Source organism: Dasypus novemcinctus, chromosome 11 (assembly GCF_030445035.2).
Source record: "Dasypus novemcinctus isolate mDasNov1 chromosome 11, mDasNov1.1.hap2, whole genome shotgun sequence".
Lineage (NCBI taxonomy): Eukaryota > Metazoa > Chordata > Mammalia > Cingulata > Dasypodidae > Dasypus > Dasypus novemcinctus.
The window spans coordinates 19,000,439-19,024,489 of record NC_080683.1 but is presented as its reverse complement, the minus strand read 5'-3'; the positions used below and the strand labels follow the sequence as shown (position 1 = coordinate 19,024,489).

The 24,051-nt window shown below is 42.7% G+C and overlaps 2 protein-coding genes across 32 annotated transcripts in view; one reads left to right on the top strand and one right to left on the bottom strand.

Annotated features, from left to right (window-relative positions):
* The window catches only part of ANKRD66 (ankyrin repeat domain 66), a 50,360-nt gene extending 36,413 nt beyond the window's left edge, over positions 1 to 13,947 (bottom strand). For 4 of the 28 annotated variants that reach the window (XR_011650058.1, XM_071218480.1, XM_071218481.1 and 1 more), the window contains exons 1-3: positions 6,907 to 7,372; positions 4,753 to 4,802; positions 4,124 to 4,223 (exon numbers count right to left, since the gene is read on the bottom strand). Coding sequence is in view for 5 of the 28 variants with exons in the window: in XM_071218480.1 (XP_071074581.1) it covers positions 4,124 to 4,223; positions 4,753 to 4,802; positions 6,907 to 7,263 (507 nt within the window). In the remaining 23 variants the exon portion in view is untranslated. Of the gene's footprint in view, positions 1 to 506; positions 3,221 to 4,123; positions 4,229 to 4,752; positions 4,818 to 5,733; positions 5,809 to 6,362; positions 6,868 to 6,906; positions 7,373 to 10,491; positions 11,501 to 11,893; positions 12,408 to 13,107; positions 13,198 to 13,508; positions 13,597 to 13,689 lie in introns of those variants that run through there. The other 24 variants (XM_071218484.1, XM_058306843.2, XM_071218490.1 and 21 more) reach the window with 24 other exon arrangements.
* Positions 7,482 to 24,051, top strand: part of PLA2G7 (phospholipase A2 group VII) — a 49,532-nt gene continuing 32,962 nt past the window's right edge. For 2 of the 4 annotated variants that reach the window (XM_058306836.1, XM_058306833.1), the window contains exon 1: positions 7,482 to 7,610. Coding sequence is in view for 1 of the 4 variants with exons in the window: in XM_058306832.1 (XP_058162815.1) it covers positions 13,407 to 13,596 (190 nt within the window). In the remaining 3 variants the exon portion in view is untranslated. Of the gene's footprint in view, positions 7,611 to 13,391; positions 13,597 to 13,937; positions 14,031 to 24,051 lie in introns of those variants that run through there. The other 2 variants (XM_058306832.1, XM_058306834.2) reach the window with 2 other exon arrangements.

The following is a 24,051-nucleotide window of genomic DNA, read 5'->3' as shown; positions in this document are numbered from 1 at the left end:
GGATAATTATTATACAGATGTTTGAACCGCCGCTGTAAGTATGGATTTGGTGGCTTAGTGAATTTTAGTATTATATTGTTAAATGAAAATAGAATCTTATAAAAATGACCTGTAATTGCAGTATTTATTTATATATTTGTTTAGGTGGAGAAAAATTATATTAAAAGAATATACATTGAAATGGTAACAGAGGTTATCTTTGGATGTTAGAGTTATGAGTGATTCAGATTTTCTCCTGAAATTCAACTATACTTTCCAGTATTTTTTCCTATATTAAGTATGTATGACTTGTATGAACAAAAGCAATAGTTTGTAATTGTCAATGGTGGAGCTTTTGAGGACCTTGATTATCATGATAGCAGTAGGAACCGGGAAGAAGGAAATGAATGACATTGGGGATGTAGAATCCAATAACTCAGTAACTAGATTAAGGAGCTGGGTGACTGTGAATGATGTGGCCACCAGTAAAAACCTTGGGGTCTTGGACTTAGCACACAACCTCTTACCTCTTAATTGAATTCAGCGGTGGTACAGTAGGTGGTTGTTATCAATGACTTTGGCAGGGGAAAGAGTCCTAGAGACCAGTTTGGCAAGACAGATCATAGACTACTGTTACTGAATGCATACAAACAAGTCAATTGTGACATCCAAAGTCCCAGGATCTCCAGGTAAACTAAGCCCACCAAAGGCATAAAGACAATGCTAATGAGAAATGAAGGCAAAGCCTGGCAATGGATCATGTATTTTGTTACTCTGCCTACTACTGCAGGCCACTCGCGCCACCAGGGCCTTTACATCTTTCTCTTTTCAGTTCTCAAATCTTTCTCTCTCTTCCTTCCTCTCAACCCCCTTTCTCCCCTCCCTCTATACCTCTCACACATATGTGTCTGTATATATAGATACACCTAGGCTAATAACTAATATTTATTAAATGTTCCCTCTGCTTGCCAGACGTTGTTTTAAACACTTTACATACATTACCTCTTTTAATCCCCACTAGGTCTCTCTGATGCAAGAGCTATCATTATTTCCATTTTACAGATTAGGAAACTGAGGGGTTAAAAGACTACATAATTTTCCCAGTGCCTTTGACTGTGTGTGTGTGGGAGTGCCTTTGGATTCAAACCTAGATTTGTCTGACTTTGCCCTTTTAAAATCACTATGTGTGTCTAGAAAAGTGTCTGGAAGATATATGCCAAATTGTTAAATCATTACCTGATAGAATTGGGATTATGAGGGAACGTCCACTTTCTATTTTTACTATTCTATTTTAGGTTTAGATTTTTAACACCATGGTTGTATTACATCTAAACCAGACACAAGTTCAATCTTTTCAAATCACCATCCGTTTGCTCATTTCTTTTGCCTTTGACCAGTTCATTCTCCCAGTCCCTAAGCACAGATAACCCTCCTGTCTATTCTTGTTTCTGGACTAGCAAACTTTCCCAGGAAGAGCACAGCGCCACATGCACCAACTCCATGAGCAACAGGCAAATTCTGGCCTCACAGGCCTACATAGAGCTCACAAGGCTTCAAATATCCCAAGTCAGATCCTATTACCATCCCCCAGATTTTCACTCTCATCATTCCTTCTTACTCAAGCCATGACCAAATCTCTTTCCATTTCTTCTTCATAAAATATCTTGAGAGTAGTCTATACTTCCTGTCTTCCTTCCCACTTTTACTCCTTATCCGACTCCCAACTTTCACCACTCCATTTTACTAAAATTGATTTTAAGGCTGAACAACGCCCTCCTAGCTGCTGGACTCCAGAGCCCTTTCTTTAGACCCTGGTAGCAGTTTGGTATAATAGATGAATTCCAAAAAGAAATATTGGATTATGTTTGTAATCTGATCCGTACCTGGGCATGATTGAGTTATCATTAGGGTGTGTAGTTCCCACCCAGCCCCCACCCCTTAGTGAGTGGAGGCTCACAGATAAAAAGGCATGGCAAAGGACAGAGTTGGAGCTTCTAATACGAGGGTTTCTGATGTTGGAGTTTGATGCTGAAGCCTTAAGCTGGAGCCCCAGGAAGTAAGCCCACAGAGGAAAGAGAAGCCAGGCCCAGGAAGAGAAGAACGCGGAGCCCAGGAAGAAGCAAGCCCTGGGAAGAGAGGAACCTTGAAGCCAGAGTAAAGCAAGCCCAGGTATAGGGAGCCACCCGCTGTGAGGCCTATCTACAGCCTCCTCCAACATGGCGGAGTTCACAAATCTGCCCTGTCATTTCCTTATTCTTCTCCTCCCTGCTTCTTTGTTCTCCCCCTCCCGCCACTACTCAGGTGACCACAGCAATACGCATGCGCAAGGCGCGAAACTCCGCAGACCCGGTGTGAACTGTCGGCCAATCCCCTCCTTGGACGTCTGCCACCCACAAGACCAGCCTATCACCTATGTACACGTTCCCTTCCCTCTCTATATATTCCCATGTTCTACCCCAATAAACGAGGCTTGATCAGAACCTTGTCTTGCCTCCATTCTTCTCTGGACTCCTGCCCCACCCCGCTTCTTCCCACAGGTCCCTGGACTCACCCCCGCCGGCTCGGGCACCCAGGAACATAGGAACCCAGGAAGCCTGAACCCTCACAGACGTTGGCAGCCATCTTCCTCCAAATAGACTTTGGTAAAGGGAAGTAACTTACTCTTTATGGCCTGGTATCTGTAAGCTCCTGCCCCAAATAAATACCCTTTATAATGCCCAGCAGATTTCTGCTATTTTGTCTGACTAATACAGACCCCATCCATCCTAATTGATCAAGCCTCTTGATCATTCCTCCTTTTTAAAAATCCTTTTGTTGGCTTCTATAGAGCTTCTCTCCTCTTTTCCTTGCTCACTTTGACCAATCATTCACAATTTCAGTCACTAACACCTCTTCCTCCTACTGTCATGAATGGGGTTTTCTTTAGAGTTCTACCTTCTGACCTCTACTCTCTCTGTAAGCTCCCATTGGCCTATCTCATGTGTTCTCAGCCCTTGCACTTCCAAAGGCTACTTCTGTCCAGGTCTGTATACTGAGCTTCAGACCTACATAACTACCCACGTACGGGATGGTTCCACCTGGAGGTGTGCCAGCTCCCTGCAGGGGTGGAAGTGGAGGGGGGAATCCTGTTTTGTAGTATTTTCCATTTTTGGTGGCATAAAGAAATCTCCCACTTCCAATTTCAAGCTAACAATATGAAGTAATTGAATATAGTTTTGGAAAGAGGTGCATACAACCAGCTCTCACAAGCAAGTATAAGCCACTCTACACATTATTGGCTCTATCTGAGTCACTGAGGGCAATGCCTCTCATTTTTTGACAGTGGTAGAAAATATATTCTGTATTAGTTATGTACATATTTATGCAATGGAAATACAAGTTCCATGAAACTTCTCTACTCATCACACTGATTTCATAGGCCATGAATGGTTCAAGATGCACAGTTTTAAAAAACACTCTCTTCAGGCCCTTGAAACTTAATATACAGTGAATTGCATTTATCTTGCTTACACAACCTGTTCCTTTTCCTTACTTTTCTTCCTCAATTCATGTTTCCATCATCCACCTGGTTTTTCCAGCTAGAAATCTCAGGGCCATTTTGAACTCATTCCTCTTTTCTATTCTCCCCATGTAATTCTGCTTTGGAAATACCTCCCCAAAAGTTCTCCCAACCTCCATTCCCACTGTCACTAGCCTGGACCTCTCTCCCTTGGACTACTCTAGCCTCCTAATTTATCCCCTCCTTCTGATTTCTCCCCTATCAATTCATCTTTTACAGTACAGAATTATCTTCCAAAAACAAGTAATGCTCTCTCTCCACTTAAAAATATTGATGGCTCCCCATTGGCCACAAAATATTTTTTGTTTATTCATTTGGGAAACATTTATTGAGCAACTACCATTTCCTGGGCTCTGTAATGGATGCATGGGAATAAAAATGATATGGTTCCTGTCCTCAAGGAGTGCACAGTCCAAACTCCTTGGCATTACTCAGAAGATTCTTTTGATAGTCCTAGCTCATTTTCACCCTCACCTTCTGCTACTCCCTATCCATGCACCTGATGCACTTGCCACAGTGAGAACATGACATTCCCAAGGTATATTCTTCACTTTCAGACCACGGTGCCCTTGCTCATACAGTTACCTGTTCTGTAGAATATTCTTCTTCCCTTTCTGCCCGAAGAACTCCTGCTATTCTTGAAGGCCCTATCTTGGTGAAGCCCTCTTCTTCTTCTTCTTTTTTCCTATTCTTAAAAAGTTTTAAATGCTTAATTAATGTGTTCATGCACATAGTTCAAATAATTAAATAGTACCAAAGACATAAAAAGAAAAGCCAGATTTTCCCACCTTACCCACCCCCAAACCAGTCCCATTCCCCAAAGAGAATCACTCTTAGGTTCTATTTTTCAGTTTTCTGGAGTTTATCTCCATGTTTCCAAATTAATATGCCATATCATTATTTCGTGCATCTTAGACGTGTTCCCCAATGCCCTTTCGGGGTGTAGCTTACTTACATGCTGGTCTTATCTTTTCTCCTCCCTATCATTCTTAGTGGAGTTTTATTTCTATGCCCACTTCCCTCTCCTCTGAAAAGTTACTACCACCCAGACCTTTAGTTCCTGTTCTCTTAACTATAGACAGCATCTATGGACTCTCCACTTTCTAAAATGAGAAATTTAGTAACCCAGCATTGTCTCCATCTTCCTTCCTGCTTGTAACCCCTTCTACCTATTTACCTTTATCTGCACATTTAAAAAAATTAAACATGCTTACCTTTTGTAGTATAATCGTAGTTTATTCTTCTTTGACTTTGTAAGGTGGTTCTAAAAATTGAAAATCTATCAGCAGTGTTTCCATTATTATGAGTATGCAAATATTGTAACCTGCAGTCTAGTGGAGCCTCTGATATGTCCTCCTCTGTGCCATTCAGAAGAGAACATTCTTGGAATTTCAGGTCTAAATGGAGTCTCCTTTTTAGACATTACAGTTTCTGAAAATCAAACCATTTTAGATTACCTCATCCTTGCATCATGCCTTTCCCAGGTATATACCTCCTTGAAGTGCTTAGTTTTTTAATTTTTAAATTTTAATGTAAATAATTTAATCTTACTTATTTTTTTCTTTGCAACTGTCACCTTCTAACAGCCTCCAGGTTTTCCCAAGTCCCATCAACTTTCAGTTTTATCCATTCCCTTTTTCCCTCCAGTCTTCCTGGGTGGAAGATCAGGATGGGCAGCTTTTGGGTGTAGTTCTTCACCCTGGGACTTCATCCTCTGCCACCTTGGTTGGAGCCACTCTTCCTTGGATCCCATGTCCTGAGGGCTTTGTTTTCTCCCACCACTTTCTCAGGATAAATAACAGCTCACTTCTCTAAAACTCCCCACCCCCAGTCCTCTGGGTTCACCTACATGGGGTAGTACTTTATGTTGTTATTTCTTTACCCTCCAGGGCAAGGACTGTATCTTATTCATTCTTGAAATGGTACCTGGCGTACAGTTGGCCCTCAATAAACAATATGTGAATAAAAGTCATCAAGCATATATTACTATTTAATTTAACATCTTGACTAAAGGGAAGAGACATCAGTCTAGCTCATACTAAAGAGCAAATAAGCACTGCTACATTGGGGGAGAAAGGGGTGTAGAAATTAAGAGGTAAGAAATAGCTCAACAAAGAATCAATTTAGAAACATAAATACATTCTTTTTTTTCTTCCCCACTTAAAAAATTAACACAACACCCATGTGAGACCCACCTTATAATCTGTACATCTATGTTGACTTGATGACCTTGTAGAATGTGAGGCTCATTCTTTATTAATTCCACTGGACTATGGTTACCAGATTAAATACAGTTTGTATGCCCAGACAAATTTGAATTAAAAAAAACAACAAAAACAAATAAAATTTTAGTATAAAATAAGCCACAATGACTAATCATTTTCCCTATTGGGGTATACTTACACTGAAAATTGTTTGTTGTTTATCTGAAATTCAAGTTTAACTGATGCCCTGTATTTTTATTTGCTAAATCTGGCAAACCTACACTTTACATCTTCTCAGGGCACTGGCCTGCACAAAGGCCAACCACCTGGGAACCCTAGGACATGTGATCTGATGACAGTGGGGGAAGGTGTGGCTCTGGCAGTGAGAGAAGTGACTAAAATATTTGATACCTGCCTTCAGACCTGCCCTGATAGCCCATTACCTTTTTTTTCTTTTAAATAGCAAACCCATTTTATTGATACATATTAATAAAGCATACAATTCATCATCAGTGGTATAATCATATAGCTGTGTGTTCATCACTTCAATCATTAGAGCAGTTTCATTATTTCAATAGTAATAAAAAGCAGACAAACAAACAAACAAGAAAATTTCTCACCTCACAATTTCTGTACATTTCCCCCACTGTACATAGCTGCTGTTTCTGGCTATTTGATTCAATCAATGGCTTTTAGTATAATCACAATGTTGTACATTCATCACCTCAAAAATGTTTTAGCAATTTCATTATTCCAAAAAGAAATACTCCACACTCCTTAGCATTCGTTCCTCAGACCTACATAACTACTGATCTCTTTTCATCTATATAAATTGATTTATATTTCATATAAATGGAATTGTACAATATGTAGTAAGCCGTGTCTAGTCTCCTTCACTTAGTATGTTTTGTTTTGCTTTTTTGCCTGATATTAACATTTTGTAGTATTAACTTATATTTGTTCAGCTTCAAAGAAAAACAGTCTTATATATACATTTCTACCCATATGTCACATGATATATTTAGTTCATGACAGGGCAATCATACAGTATTTGTCCTTTTGTGTCTAGCTTGCTTCACTCAAAATAATGTCCTCCAGGTTCATTCATGTTGTCATATGTTTCATGATTTCATTTCTTTTTACTGCTGCATAATATTCCATCACCTGTATATTCCACAATTTGTTTATCCATTCATCAGTTGATGGGACAGCCGGGTTGTTTCCAACTTTTGGCTTGTTGAAAAATAAAAAGCATAACCTTGCAGAAAAAATATCTAATGAGCCACTTCTGCCCCCACTTCTGTAAATCAGCCTGTGAGAACATGGCCTTTGCAGGAAAATATCAAATGAACAACTCCTCCCCCCACTTATGTAATCTACCAAACCACTCCTGCCCCTACTTCTGCAAATCAGCCTGCAAAAGCATAGCCTTGCACCTGCATTCTGCTTCTGTAACCCTGCTTGCAAAATTTCGCCTAGCAATGCATTAGCCAATGAGCAAAAGTCATGCTGATTCCACATAAAATCCTACATACACTATGAAAACTGAAAAACGGGGCTCAGAATTTGGAGACTGACTCTCCTCTGGGCCCGCACATAATAAATCTGTTCCTCTGCCTCTACAAGTGCCATCTTGGGTTTCTTCTGTGGTTCAGAACTCCTGGCTTTGCTGCCAGGAACCTTTAAAGGTTCCCTGACCGGAAAACCAACTGAGCAGGCCCTTTGAGCCTCTGGTTTGGGATTGGTGGGTGTGGTCGGAGGAGATCTCCACACACGAACGAGGTGGCACCACCTGTCGCCTTGACTGGGCCACCCCGGCCTGACTCGGTGGAGAGGTGGATTGAACAATATCAGGAGACGTCAGAAAGGTAAGCCCCAGGGTTCTGAGTCCTAGTCAGGCCTGTCTCTGGACAGAAGGTGAGACCGATCACCTCCCCAAATCTCAGGATTTGAGATTCCACGATAGGATAGTCCCTTGGGTGGGGCTGTGTAACCTCTGAGCAACTGAGTGAATGAATGGGGCATACAGAGCTTGCCTCTGCTGATCCAGTCTGTGGCTCCACGGCCTGTGCTACAGAGTCCAAGTGGGCTCCAACCTGCACTCTGAAGCTACATTTTACAGCATAATGGCTAATCCGGGCTCTACAGGGATGCCTTAGCTAAGACAAGCCTAAATTGTCGTGAGAGACACGGACAGGCGGGCATCTGAGTGGCCGCGTGAGAGGCTCCCCTCCTTTGTCCTGTGACACTGGTTCAGGGATGGGATCATAACAATCCAAACTCACAGTCTTAAATTGTATGTTAAAAATTTCAAAAAAGACTTTTCCAGGGATTATAATGTCCGTATGTCTCCCAGAACTCTCCAGACTCTGAGCCAATTAGAGTAGCCTAAGTTTGGTGTTAACTAGTCCTCAGAAGGAACCTTAGAGATGCCCAAGGTTCGTGCAGCTTGGCAGGCAGTCACTGGTTACCCTGATCAGTTTCCCTACATCAATTCCTGGTTAAAAAGTGCCCAAGCCCTACCCTCTTAGGTTTGATTCTGTGTTGGAAGGATGGGTCAGAATAGGGTCCTAATAACTCAAACGGCTGGACCTCGAAAACCTATTATTCTACCAAAAATCTCCAGAAGAAAACACCGTATGTTCCAGCCACTCCAGGACATCTCCCTGCCCGGGAGCCTCCACAAGATGATCTCCCAGAAACTCCTCCTTCAGTACCCCCGGGCCCATCAGGATCCCCTAAGGGGGATCCTGAAACCTCTTTGGCAAAAAAAAAAAAAAAAACTCCAGGGAGCACAACCTGCTCTTCAGGTGCCCCTCCATGAAACACAGGGTCCAGCCCAGATCAGCCAGGCAGAACAGCCCAACCCAGGGGGCCAATTCTGCTTTATCAACCTTTTACAACTACAAATCTCTTAAACTGAAAGCACCATACCCCTTCATGTCCAGAAAAGCCTCAGGCTCTTATCAACCTCATGGAGTCCATTTTCCAAACCCATCGCCCCATTTGGGATGATTGCTGCCAACTCCTCCTAACCCTGTTCAATATAGAAGAACAACGCCAGATCCTCATGGAAGCCAAAAAGTACTTGCAAAAACAGGCTTCTGCAGGTGTCTTGGAGCCAGAGGAGTGAGCCCGAGAAGTGGCATCAAAAGTTCAACCGGCCTGGAACTTAACACAAATCAGGGATGGGCTGCCCTTCAGCGGTACGGGGAACCCCTCCTCAGAGGTGTACGTGAAGGAGCGAGGTGGCCCACAAACATGGTCAAAATGGCCTCCATCACTCAAAAACCTGAAAAAGCCTCTAGGAAATTTTTATGAGCGACTCTGCAAAGCCTTCAAGATTTACACCCCCTTTAATCCAGAAACCCTAAAAAGCCAGAGAATAGTCAATGCAGCTTTCATCGCCTAGGTGGACATCAAACAAAAACTTCAGAAGCTAAACGGGTTCACAGAGATAAACATCTCCTACCTCCTCAAAGTCACAAAGTATTCATCATTCAGGATGAAACTACCAAGACAGAAGCAAAAAAGCAAATGAAACAGCAGCTCTCCCTATTAGCAGCAGGCTTAAAGAATCCAGAGAAAGTCCACCCCAAAAAGGGGGGAATACTTTGCTCTGAAACTCCCCACTGCTGCCAGTACCACCTGGGGCTGCCTGGATTACTTGTCTGGATTTAAAGGACACTTTTTTTCTGCCTGCAGGTAGCTTCCCAGAGCCAGTTTTTATTTGCTTTTGAAAGAGAGAATCCCAGGACTCAACAAAAAACTCAATTATCTTGGACTTGACTCCTGCAGGTCTTAAAAAGACCTCCCCCACCCTTTTTGGAGAAGCCCTGGTGGTAAATCTGGCTTCCTACCCATGGAAAATTTTAAATTATACTCCCCTTCAGTACATAGATAACCTCTTGCTGGCTAACAAAACAGGAAAAGTATATGTCAGCTACTCTGACCTCCAAAGAGGCCACTTCTTCACCCAGATCAAACCCTATTCACAAACAGCAGCAGTTTTATCAGAAATGGAGAGAGGCTTGCTGGATACACAGCCACCACAGCTAAACAAGTAGTAAAAGCAACTCCCCTACCTAAAAGGTAGTCTGCATAGCGAGCAAAACTCTGGGTGCTAATTTGAGCCCTACAACTGGCCGCCTTTGCCCTTAGAATCCACTAATTCTAAGGATGCATTCACTACTGTGCATATCCATAAAGCAATTTATAAGAAAAGGAGACTCTTAACTGCAGGGGAAAAAGAAAGAAAGAAGGAAGAAAGGAAGAAAGGAAGAAAGGATAAAAGGAAGAAAGGAAGAAAGAAATCCTTCAACTACTGGATGGAGGCAGTCTGGAAGCCAAGCAGGGTCACTGTCATACACTGTTGGAGACATCAGAAGGGAATGGGTGCAGTTACTAAAGGAAATACACTAGCCGGTGAAGTGACTCGACAGGCAGTCAAGAAAATCCTCAAACTGCAAGCCCTGCCGCCCATGCCTCACCTGTCCCTTTTAGGGCAATACATTAAAAAACTAAACTATAGCTGGGAGAAACAGAAGTGGGCAAAGAGAGAAAAAAAAACACCAAGCCCCAGAAGAAAACTGGCTACTCCTGGATGTTGGAAACTGAGGCACAGTGGCCTCACAAGGAGAGACGTGCTGTCTCCATGGCTACGCTTGCAACCTAAGGAATGCAGTAATTAAGAGTTCTGGGCAAACGGGATGAAGCTGTTAAAGGCTGAAAGAAAAAATGAGCACATACCTTTTGTAGTAAATAGAACACTTAGACTTTTTACCTTGAGATAAGATGTTTTGAGTTCCTTAGTAATGCTGACAGTTAACTGCATGTTGCTGCTTGTTGTCATGTAGACTGGGGTATATAGAGAGCCCCTTGTAAACAATAAAGTTGTCTGATGAGTCTCTACTCACAGACCCTCTGATCCCAGCTCTCTCATTCTTCCTTTCTCTCTCTCTCCTCTCTCCTTCTCTCCCTCTCTCCCTCTCTCCCTCTGTCCCTCTGTCCCTCTCTCTTTCTTTCTCTCTTTCTTTCTTTCTCTTTCTTTCACTCTCCTTTTTCTCTTTCTTTCATTCCCGATACCCTTTGGGCCCAAATCTCCCCAACACCTGGATAGCTGAGTCTTTATCCCAAAAGGGGCCGCCTACCCCTTGTTCAACAATACCACCAGCTCACCCACTTGGAAAAGACTGCTTTAAAAGCCCTGCACAGGAAATATTACTACATTGCTCAGATGACCTCGCTCTGCACCACCGTTAGCAGCCGATGCCCAGCGTGCACTAAAAACAACCCCTTCCAAGGTCCCCAGGCCCTGGCTGGCATCCAACATACAGGAACTGCCCCTTTTGAAAACTTAACAAACGTTAGGAAAATAAAACCAAGTCAAGGGAATAGGTACTTATTAGTAATAATATGCCCCTTCTCGGGCTTGGTCAAAGCTCTTCCCATCCACACTGAAAGGCAAGAGAACTAAAGCTTTGCTCTGAGAAATAGTTCCCCCGCATGGGATATCTTTATCCATAAGCAGCAACAATGGCCCAGCTTTCATGGCAGCCGTCATCCAAGAGCTAGCAAACTGTTAGGAATTAAGTGAAAACTCCACACAGCACATAGGCTCCAGAGCTCAGGGAAAGTAAAACGCATAAATCAAACCCTCAAGACCATCCTAGCCAAGTTGTGTAAAAACAAACAAACAAACAAAAAAAACAAAACTGGCCTCCTGTGAGTAAATCTACTCGAATTAGCCCTCCTTAAACTCAGACAGCACCCCCCCCCCATCCTCAGGCTATTCACCTTTTGAAATTCTGTTTAAACAACCACCCCCAATTATTCAACCTTCAAGGGAAATCTCAGGCTCCTAGGAAAAACTGGCCAGGATTCTACCCTCCAGCAAGTGGAAAAAACCCTAGCCCAAACACACAAAACTGTCCCATCTTGGGACAGGTATTATGTCACCCAGTACACCCACACTTACCCGGAAACCTAGTTTGGGTAAAAGAAAAAAAAAGCCCCCTCCAGCCCACCTGAACAGGCCCACATACAGTTATCCTTGTAACCCTCACTGCTCTCAAAGTTTCGGGTATTGCCCCTTGGATTCATCATACTAAAGTTAAAGTTAAAGTTAAAACAAGACCACTGTACAACTCACCCTGTCCTTGACTGTCCCTTGAAAATCCAAATTACCCGGAGCCACCAAGAGTTGCCATCACCTGACTAGATGGACTCCTGTCTCGGTAGTTCTTGCTCCTCTTCAAACTGCTCAGGTTGCTATTTGGAACTGAACTAACAACTACAGCTCCCAGAAGCTGGACTGTAGTTCAAACAATACTAACTTAATAACGTACTTGTGTTTTGTAAAATGCTTTACTACCTTTAGTTGCTTTTCCACTTAGCTCAGGTAACACCCTATAAAAATTATAAAGGCATTAAAGGAGGGGAATTGTTGAGAAATAAAAAGCATAACCTTGCAGAAAAAATATCTAATAAGCCACTCCTGCCCCCGCTTCTGTAAATCAGCCTGCAAAAGCACAGCCTTGAACCTGCATTCTGCTTCTGTAACCTCACTTGCAAAATTTCACCTAGCAACGCCTTAGCCAATGAGCAAAAGTCATGCTGATCCCACATAAAATCCTATATAAACTATGAAAACTGAAAAACTGGGCTCAGAATTTGGAGACTGATTCTCCTCTGGACCGGCACACAATAAATCTGAACTTCCGCCACTCTGAGTGCCGTCTTGGGTTTACTCTGAGGTTCAGAACTCCTGGCTTTGCAGCAACAGGCTATTGTGAGTAACACTGCTATGAACATTGGTGTGCAGATGTCTGTTCGTGTCACTGCTCTCAGTTCTTCTGGGTATATACCTAGCAATGATATTGCCGGGTTCCACGGTAAGTCTAGTCTTAGCTCTCCAGTTTTTTCATCCCATCTTAAATTCACAGAGAAGGGGATTTAGAGATCTCTTGACAGAGTAACACCAGTGTTAATTTTAGATTAATATTCTGGGACGAAATGTTTAACAGGGGGTTATTTCAGGAAGTACAAGAAAATGTCATTAAGCTGATACACTTTTATTTAAAATTGTATCTACTGTTAGATTCAAATAAGTCACTTCTTTAAAGTTATTAATAATAGATTTCAGGAATTGAAGGTTTCCCACATCCCAGACTCTGTCCAAAGCATTTCACATACATTCCCACTTCATTCTTGGCACATGCTCTGACAGATGTACTTTGATTATCTCCATTTTACAAGTGAGGAAACTGAGAAGCAGGGAAGATAAGTAACTAGCCCAAGGTCATATCACTAGTAAGTAGCAAGTTCATATCACCAGTTAAGTGGGAGAACCGAGATATAACCCACGTGTTCTGACTGCAGAGTCTCCAGGCTTAATCACAGAATAACAGCAACAAAAATTTCCCGCAGTAAATCTCCAGGAAAGCCAGATCACCCTGAAAATATGAAAAAAAAAAAAAAAAAAACACTACAAATGAATTTCTCTATTTTCGCTAAAGAATGAACTCTGAAGCATTAAAAGACCATGGTTTTTTTTGTGTGTGTGTGTGTGTTTTTTTTTAATTTATGAGGAAGTAGATTTAGGAGTTGAAAACGAAGGTGGGAATTTCAGTTAAAACCCAAATAACTCCGGGTTAAACTGAGCTATGGCCCTTTCTGGCCCCATTTCCCTCAAAGTCGTTATAAATCCTCTTCCTGATTACCCTGCATTGTATTTCCACCGAGAAATGAAACTAACAGAGGCAGACCTTCCAGCCGCGACCAGAGATCTCGCAACTCCTGAATTGGCGTCCAACACACAAAACACCGAAATGCGGAAAGCCCTTCAAATTATAGGTGAATGCACAGTGATGAAAGAAGCAAGGGTGAACTAAGGAGGGAACAGGTCTCGATCTTAGAACAGGAACTGCGCGGCACGGGTTAAGTTACCCTCGGGTCAGGACTGCAGGAATGCGGGCGCTGGGGCTGTGCTCGCGCGCTGCGCGGTCCTGGCCCCTGCGAGGCCGCCGGCCGCACGCTCCTCCCCGGAGCCTCCTCCCCGGAGCCTCCTCCCGCAGCGCCTGAGGAGTGCGCGGCGCTGCGACCGCGCGCAACCCGCGGAGGGGAGAGCCGGGGCTCCGCCCAGCCGCCCGCGGCGGGCCGAAGCTGCCGGGCCGCCCCGCGGAGACCGTGCTGGCAGCTACAAGCCGGCTTGGGCGCGCTCGGGTCGCGTGGCTGCGCGGCGGAACGCGCCCAGGCCCCCCAGTTCCCGGGAGCAGCGCCGCGCCCAGGTGAGGCGGGGACGAGGGGCCGGTTCAGGAGTGACCATCGCCCGGGAGAGGCGGGGAGCGGGGACTGGGGGGCGTCTGGGACCGGACTCGCCCTCCTGGCGGGTCTTGGGCTCCCCGACCCTACCGCCCCGAGGCGCACAGCTGGGAGCGTTGTAGGGAGGATGACGGAATTCGGACTCAGTTCTTCCAAACCTTTATTCCGAGGAATCAACCCTAAGAGTTAAGTGCTGAGAGAGACTCAGTCCAGAGGAGCCGGGAAAACGCGGTGTTCTTAACTGTAGGTCTCCCGCTGGGGCAAACAAACAAACATACTGCATTTTTGTAGTACCGCGTCTTCAAGATCAGGATTATAAAAACAAAGCAATACTCGCCTTCCCCGTGCTCTTTTGGAGTTCTACTGCCAGCCTGAAAGGATCGCAGCTGCTCACCCCTGATTTCGGAGGAAAGTTCGTTTTTAAAAAGTCAAGCAAAATCATCATCTCCTGAAGACTTTAGTGGAAGTTTCTAGTGCCCTTTTCACTTTAGTAGTGAGGAACCAGACAGACCTAACCACACTGCCTCACCCAGGTGTAGAGCAGAAAAGTAACATTTCTCAATTTCTCATCCTCCCTGAGGCTCTTTCAGCAAAGACCTTCCAAAAAAAAAAAAAAAAAAAAAACACTAACTAGGTGCCTGAGCAACTGGGGTGAGAGCTAGCTGGGTTTTAGGCAGACCCCTGGGAACTGTGTTTCTCTGATACCCCAGAAGATAGCTATTTTCTAGAAAGGAAGGTGCTATTTACTTCCTGATACATTTTAAGCCTGATTTCTTTAAAGATGGAACTGATCCCTGGAAATGGTGAGATGTTTCCCTAAAAGTGAATCATTTGAAGAGAAAGTGTTGAATGAAGCGAAATTGAAGGGGATCATTTAGTCCACCATCACATTTCTCTAGAATCTGGGGGAAGATCTGTGGTTTGAGGGGCTGAGAAGCAGATTCTTGTTGCCTTTCTCTATGATACTGGGCACCTGTTATGTCTGCTCACTGTCTCTTTGCTCTGTTTTACAGTATTATTCATAACACACAAAAGTGTGTTAAAGGAACAGGCCAATAAACATAGCTTGGTAGTTTAAAATTTTTTAAACATAAACGTAGCAGTTGCGAAGAAAGAAAAACTATGCTATAAGAATAGATATTAAATTAAGTGGGCTTTCTGATTCCTAGTACAGAGCTTCATTTGTCCATTTGTTCATTTCAAAAATATTTCTTGAGTACCTACCATATGCCAGGCACTTAGCAGAGAACAAGTAAGATAGATACGGCCCCTGCCGTCTCTGGAATGGAGCTCACATTCTAGAATTGTGGGATAAACAAGGTAAATTTAGGTAATCCTGCAAATCCAATGGCTGTGTCATGATGATGGGAACGAGTGTTGTTGGGGGGGGGAGAGGGGGGTGGGGGGTGGGGTTGAATGGGACCTCACATATATATTTTTAATGTAATATTATTACAAAGTCAATAAAAAATAAAATAAAAAAAATAATTGCAAAAAAAAAAAATTTAGGTAATACTAGATGTTTTGAAGAAAAGGAGGCAGAGGGCTGTGGTAGAGTGTTATGGTGTATGTGTGTGTGTACAGGTAGAAGGGGCCAGGCTTCTTGGATTGAGTTTTGAGGAGAGACTTCTCTGAGGAGATGGTTTTGAGATGAGACCCCAGGAAGATCCAGGCAAAGCATCCAGGCAAAGGGAACCACCAGCACAAAGTGCCTGGGAACCAGTTGGATGTATTCCAGGCACAATTGGAAGGCTGGCCTTCCTGGAGTGCAGTAAGGTAGAGCGGCCAGGGCCACGTCAGGCTTGGCCTCGAAGCCCTCAGGAAGCAGTTGGGATTTGATTTTGAGTGCAAAATAGAACATTTGAAGGTGGGATTTTGGGAGATACAAAAAAAAAGTTAGCAGACCTGCCTTTGTCCCAGATATGGCTATGTACAGAAATCCATGAGGGCTGAGGTAACTGAAAATCTATATAAATCTATACGTAGCAGTGGAGTTTCTAGAGAGGCCTGTGAACCAGAGTTGAATAAGATTGTTTCTGTTAGTAAAGTATTATCTTGAGAAAGGGGGGCTCTTAAACTTCTGTAGTTGATCACTTAACTGATTTTTTAGAGGGTCAGGGAAGAGTTGCAACGTCATTTGCCAACTCGGGTGGGTATGACCTTCTCAGAGACAGGGCAAGTAACTGTCATAATGAAACAACCCTATTTCTCCTTTCTGTCTCCCTTTGACTTGCAACTTCCTAGAAGTAGATGAATCTGTTTTGAAGGAAATAGAGCCATTCAATAGAGACTTTCAAGTGGAGTAGGAGATTAAGTTCCTTGTGACTTAGTGGTCTCTAGGTTATCTTTACTCGCTGGTACCATTATTTATTGGTAATTGTGTCCAAATTTCAGCTTGAGGCACCAGTTTAGTGACTTAAATTGCAGACAAAATGTGACAGTAATTCCAGGATCTGTACAATTTCCCTTTTGCCATATCTGCTATCATAGTCCCAATGGGGTCACAGTCTGTCCTGGAGACCAACAATCTATTTTGTTTGGTTCTTATAATATTTTTAAATGTTGAACTAAAAATCAAGAAATTTTACATACAAATGTAGTTTTCTAGCTTAAAAAAAAGAATCAAAGGACCTAGTTACATGGGGCTATCATTCCTACATGGCAGCAATAAATGACAGTGGAGTGATGGCTACACTCCTTTTTCAATGGTCTAGTATGCCACAGTCCTCACCATTCCTTATTGTATTACACAGACCTGCTTAATTCATTTAAGTTACCTGGTTGGTCCTTATGGACTTCTATTTTTGACTTCAGTTTTAAGGTTATCTATTCTCACCTGTCCATTTCACTCAAACCTACATCCAATGCAGGAATCCCTCCTCTGGTATCCCTGTTGCTAGTCCACAGTCTGTTGCTTAAGCTGCTTTGGAAAATTCCTGCTAATGCAGTTCTACAAACGGTATCCACCAGAAAACGTCCAGGACCTTTTCCTCAGAACCTTAGCTGTCAACATGCTATCAGTTTCCCCCATAGTAAACATTCCTTGGTTCCTTTGATAGCTCCTTCTGTGACTTGCTGTGACTTGCTGCCTTGTTCCCTCGTCATTCTGGTTATAGTTGGGTTATTGGCCCTTTAAATGAGACTTTGTTAAAATTCTTAAAATTCCCTCTGTTCAGCACAGCGTCTTCTGGCTTGCACAGAATGTACTGGGAAGGTGACCTTCCTTGCTCTAAGATGTTAAACTTCTCTTAGGCAGCTTAAGGTATCTTTATATATTTTTGATAGTCAACATATTGTTATTTGGACTTACTTTTGGGGCTTATTTTCCAATCAGATTGTTCCTGAGAGTTTGCGGCAGAACTGTTGAGTATAGAGTACTAGAACAGTGGTTCTCAACTGAGGGTGATTTTTACCCCGTTAAGGGACATTTGGCAATGTCTGGAGACACATTTGGTTGTCACAACCTGGGTGTCCTATGGGCGATTAGTAGGTGGAGGCCAGGGTTGCTGCTAAGCATCCTACCCCACAGGACAGCCTCCCACAATAAAGAATTACCAGCTCCGAATGTCAGTGGTGCTGAGGTTGGGAAGCCCTGCTTCAGAGTCAGCTCACCCAGGTCCAGACCCTGGTTGTGCTCTTCCTAGCTCTGTGACCTTGGGCATGGTATTTAACCTCTCAGTCACCAGTTTCCTGTTTGTACGTTGAGAAACTCTGGGGACTAAAAGAGTTACTTCATGCAATATGCTCTGATTGGTGCCTGGCACAGAGTATGTTCTCTTTATTGTCACCTGCCACATCAAGCACTGTCTTTTGGATTTTTGAGCTTCCGTACTTTGTTCTTTTTTGGTTCATGAATCTCCACGTCTTTTCAGACAGTAAATCAGTAACATTTGATGTAGTGTTTCATTTTCACCCTCACCTGTGTGATGTGTGTTGGTGTATCCGGGTGTTGTAAGAAGCCACAAACATCTTAACAGAGCTACCTCCTCTCTTTGGCCCCTGTTATCATTTCTTCAGATTTCTTCAGCATTTTCTTCTGCTGGGGAATATAGATTAGATTTAATACTTACACCCGCATTTGGAGAACATGGACATTGAGTTTCTTTTCCAGTAGAGGGTCTGTGCCCAGTGCTTATTCCTGTGGACCGCAGCCTCCTCCGGGCCTTATTCACCAGCACTGGCACATCATGACGGGTTCTCAGGGTTGAGCAGAAGTTGGTAGACTTTGGGTAATAATAATGACTTTATTTACAGTCACCCAGGCAGTAAGTAGCAAATTCAGGACTCAAATCTTGGAAGCCTGAAGCCGAGCTCGATTTCTTAACCTCTCTGGTATTCTGCCCCAGGTAGGATTTCTCAAGGAGTATCCCTGTGACCACTACCATCATGTAGCCAGTTATGCATAGAACTCTGAGAAGATCCAGTACTTTCACACTTAGAAGTAGTATTACATGCATAATACTCTGTCTCTGCTCCGTTTCATTTGCTGGGGGCAGGGGCTGATTGTGGCTTTAATTTTTCATCATGCAAGGATCCCTGACCCTCTGAGAGAAGCCACATTATTCCTCAGAAGCTCACCAGATGAATGTAGAGGATGCAAAAGCTGATAGGCCAGTGTCAGACAGGCTTAGCCTGGAGCCATGGGCAGGGGGCTACAGCAGCCATCGCAGGGCTGGGGCCCTGACCAGCCATCCAGAGACAGCAGCACTCCCATCACACTGTTAGAAGCAGGTGTGTTCACTTTAAGAAAACCCAGTGCACAAAATAGCACACTGTCTAAAGAGGCAAAATTGGACTGGTGAGAGTTATAAAAAAATGTGCTTTAGATAAAACTGACCTGGCATTGTTTAAATATCAGTCTTTTTTACTGGCTTAAAATACTTTAACTGTTAAAAGTCTCAAAGAAACCCAGCCTTTTCAGAAACCTATCTTTTAGTTAAAGCGATTGCACGCTGCAGAAGTTGTAATTTCACAGTACTTAAGATGCCCCTTCCAATCATGCTTTGGAGATGTACCACTCTTCCTTAAACGGGGTTGGGACTGTCTCAGAGTATGAAAGCCTATGACATGAATCTGACCATTCTATAGCAATACACTCCCTTTGTGGAGTCCTTAGGGCTTTCCAACCTTCTTCTTGGATCTCAGAAAATGGTTTGTTTGTGCTGCTACTGGCCCCAACTACCCCAGACCTCTCCCAGTCACTTCAAAGGGATCGATCAGTGTGTTGGCACAGCCAGAACCCATTCTCAGTACTGTGCAAAGCCAGCCCTCGGGAAAGCTCTGTGGCCATTTAGGAACCTGTAGCTCACTGAGAATATCATCATCTCAGTGAATAAATAGCCTTAAGCTGAAAGTTTTTTTGTCAGGTAGTGTTCTATTTCTTTTCTTTCCTTTCTTTTTCTTTTCTCTCCTTTGCTTTTCTTCCTCTTTGCTTACCTTCTATTTCCTTCCCTCCTTCCCTCCCTCATTCCTTCCTTTGTAATGGGTCATTCAATTACTTTTTTTTTTTAAGATCTATTTATTTATTTCCCCTCCCCCCCACCCCGGTTGTCTGTTCTCTGTGTCTATTTGCTGCGTCTTATTCTTTGTGCGCTTCTGTTGTTGTGAGCGGCACAGGAATCTGTGTTTCTTTTTGTTGCGTCATCTTGTTGTGTCAGCTCTCCGTGTGGGCGGTGCCATTCCTGGGCAGGCTGCACTTTTTTTCGCGCTGGGTGGCTCTCCTTATGGGGCGCACTCCTTGCACATGGGGCTCCCCACGCGGGGACACCCCTGAGTGGCCAGGCACCCTTTGCACGCATCAGCACTGCGCATGGGCCAGCTCCACATGGGTCAAGGAGGCCCGGGGTTTGAACCGTGGACCTCCCATTTGGTAGATGGACGCCCTAACCGCTGGGCCAAGTCCGCCGCCCTCAATTACTTTTATAATAAAATGCATCCAAGAAAGATACTTTAATAGTTGGTAATGGTAGGAGTGGTGGAGAGGAAGCAACAGCTTATATATTATTTCTCTCTGTTGGTGATTTTGGGCATTTGGCAGAATGTGATAAAATCCTGGTTTTTAAAAACGATATTAACTTTGCTTAAGAACAGAGGCATGTGTCCTCAATCCTTGATCATGTGCTATTCACTGTCACCCACACTCATATGATTCCATCACCCACATCTTCCTTCAAACCATCACAGCAAACCAGAAAACAGCAGTCACGTGGGTAAGCACGGGTCTGCTTCATTTCACTGACTCCTCATTATTCCCTGAGAGGAAAGTATGATGGCTCCCTTTTCACCAATGAGCTAAAACTGGTCCAAGGTAGCTTAGCCAATTAAATATAGTTGGGGTTTTGGAACCCAGGTGCTCTGATTCCAAAGCTCACAATTGAAACCACTGCACCACCTTCAAAAGCTAGTGTTTTGGGATTCTGTGACCCAAAATAGTGTAATTAACCTTCAGCAGAACCTCCTCAGAACTGCTGGGAGATCCCACAGAGTTGGTGTGTGAGTGACCTGTTCATAAAAACAGAGGTTTGTCAGTCTTAGATCTAAGATCCTGGTCATCTCATCTGTCAGAGTTCTTATTGTATTAGAAGCCCAAGTGTCATGGAGAAGCATGGTTTAAAACACACTTCTCAACCTTGCCTGCATCTCAGAGTCAGTGGGGAAGCTTTTACAAGGTACTGATGTCCATGCATCACCCCCAGAAATTCTGGAGTCCAGTCTGGGCACTGGTATTTTTAAAGCTGGCCCAGGAGAGCCCACTGTGCAGTCATGGGTGGAGAACCCTGGTTTTGAGGCTTGAATTGAACTGTAAGACCAGGAAACTCCAGTATTGCATCAACCCAGTGATCTTAGGTAACTTTTAACCTTTATGGTTGTGAGGCATTAGAGGGCACTAAACATCTGGACATTCTGACACTAAATGCAGGTGAGTTCCCATTCTCAAAATGTGAGTATGATCAATAACTTGTTTTACTTGCAGCCTTTAGGTATGTGTGCTCATTAGCGGCAGTTTATTAAATTATTCCCACAATAGAGAACTGCTTCTTGTTTTGGAATTTTGGTTCCTGCCCCTTTTCTTAGGTTGTGAAATGATTACACAAGAATTGCATCAACTGTGTCCAAGATAAGAGACATTAGATACTTCCGCAGCAGTCCTTTGAGTGCTGTATGTTTGAGGTAATGTCCTGATTAAGTTTTGTTTTCTATTAGCTAATATGGAAAAGAAAAAGTAATAATAGAGTTGGTATTATGTTTTCTTTTCTGTTCTTTAAATATTAGCAAGTATTAAGGCTTATAAAAGGAATCATAAACTCTTAGAGAAAAATAAGACCTTGCGTCCACCTCAGCCCTTTTTCAGCATCACTGGCAGGGATGAGATAGCAGTGTTCAAATCCTTCTTTGTAAAGGGATTTTCCTATATTCTGAGGTTCACATGACAAACGGCCTGATTATTATAAATTCTTCTTTTACTGACCAGGCATTTTCTCCCTATAACCTGTTTCAGAATGAGGTGAATATTTCTTCCTTATTTTTAAACTAGGGCATAGTTTTCCCAGCATCCTCTCAGACCAGAGTTTCTCAACCTCAGCATTACTGACATCTTGGGCTGGATAATTCTTTGTTGTGGGGTGTCCTGTGCATTATTGGATGTTTAGCAGCATCCCTGGCCTCTACCACTAGATGCCAGTGGCAGCCCTCATCCCAATTGTCTCCCTAGACATTGCCAAAATTTTTCCTTGGGGGGCAAAATCACCACCCACACCACCCACACCTGGGTTGAGAATCACTGCTATGGGGTGATACTCTAGTTGCCTTTAGCTGTCAGAAGAAAGTCCTTCTCAAACAAGGGAATACTTGCCTAAAAAATATTGCTCATAGAAAAGTATATGAGGTTATTTACATCTAATGTGAATAGTAGTTTTCACTTCTTTAGCAGGGGAGGGAGTGGGTGACAAGTTACAGAGATTTATTCTTTCAAAGTTACATCTTTTTGAATTTTTAAATAATGGATATGAAACACATATAAAACAACAATAGAAGACTCTGCAATAAAAAAAATAGTAATGACTAAATACTTAGAAATGCAGAGCTGGAAGATCAGCCATCTCTGGCCTTGCTCCTACTATAAAATATCCCAAGTAGAAGATTTTATCATCTTCCTCAGTCATTCAGTCTGGTATTGGGTAAATTTTGAGATATTTAAACAACTTTTTTTTTTTACTTTAATTAAGAACTGATTTGGCCAATTATTTGTTCTCTGGTTTCATTCTGTAACTTTATACACTCTTATTAGTTTTCTGTTGCTGCTGCAACAATTTAGTGTCTTAAAACAGTACAAATCTATTATCTTACAATTCTGTTGGTCAGAAGTCTGCCATGGGCCTCCCTGGGCTGAAACCATGCTGTGTTCCTCTCTGAGGCTCTAGGGGGACTCTGCTCCCCTTTCTTGTCAGCCTTTAGAGGCTGCCCACACACCTTGGCTTCTGGCTCTTGGCTCCTTCCTCCATCTTTGAAGCCTGTCTCTTCTGCCACCTCCTTCCCCTTTTAAGGACCCTTGTTTTTACATCGAACCCACTGAATAACCTGGGATAATCTCTTTAAGGACCACTGCTTAGCCACCTTTGTTCCATCTGCAATCTTAATTCTCCTTGCCATGTTTGTAACTCACTCACAGGCTCCAGGTATTAGGATGTGGACATTTGTGGGGGAGAGAAGGCATGCATTATTCTGCCTGCCACATGCTCCCATACTAAAAATTAATCAGAAAGAATTCAACAAAGAGAATGCTAGTACCCATGAAAGGGTATTTTCATTTCTTACTCTTTACCAGTAACAACAGAGTTAAAGCACATGTGCCCTAATGCTTTTATCCTGGCAGCTTATTTGCCAGCTCTGGACATTGATGTTACAGACCTGAGACTGGACTTTTCACAATAGCAGGTGGAATAAGGATTCTGAGAATTTGACTTTTATTTCAAAAAAGGGAATGATGCCTGATAAGAATTTGCACTGACATACAAATAGGGGGAAATCAGAGTTAATGGTGTTCTTGGTGGTATATGGAGATCTCAGCCGAGATTTGAAGAGTTCAGGAAGCAGGAATCCATGGTTTCAGTGGTAGTCCACAGTGATAGTTCAGTGACATCCACAGAAGAAAGGCAAAAGGGTGATACTGATTTTTAAATGGGCCTAAATAAAATGTGTTATCTGAGCTCTCATCAAAATGCCTTTTTGAATAGTTTTTTTATTTTTAAAGAAGCTTTTCATTACATTAATGTTACATCAAGAATTTAGGGGATTCCCATGTACCTCACCCCTCCCCTTCCCATACTTTCCCATATTAACAACATCCTTCATTAGTGTGGTACATTTGTTACAATTGATGAACACATATTGAAGCATTGCTACTAATCATGGACTATAGTTTCATTATAGTTTACACTATAGTTTACACCATTCTTAAATTTGTTTTTCATTATTTTTATTAATAAAACAGTATGTTTTATTGTAGAAAATGGGAAAAATGTGAAAAATACTCATATTTCCATCACCCTTATGATATTTATTATCTTATGGGTTTTATTGGCAATACAATTTTTTCCCATTAAAATTGCATTGTAAACAGTTTCATAAGTCATAAAGGATTATTTTGTGCATATTGTGTTAATCACTGAATAAAATACCATTGATTAATATCATAGTTTATTTAATCATTCCTTTATTGCTTGACATTTGGAGAGTTTCCTGGTGAAGAAGGCTCTTATAAATTAGAGTTGGGATAAACATTATAATACATTAAGTTTTAAGCTTTTATTTTCTCTGTTTAAGATATTTTGGTACTAATCCCAGAAATTCAATCAATTGGTTAAAGGGTATGGATAATTTAAGGCTTGCCAATTTGCCTTCCAAAACTCAGTGTATTCATTTACCACACCCACCAGTGTCGCTAATTTTTCTCTGGCCAATTTGCAGTTGTACAGCAGAAGTAAGTGC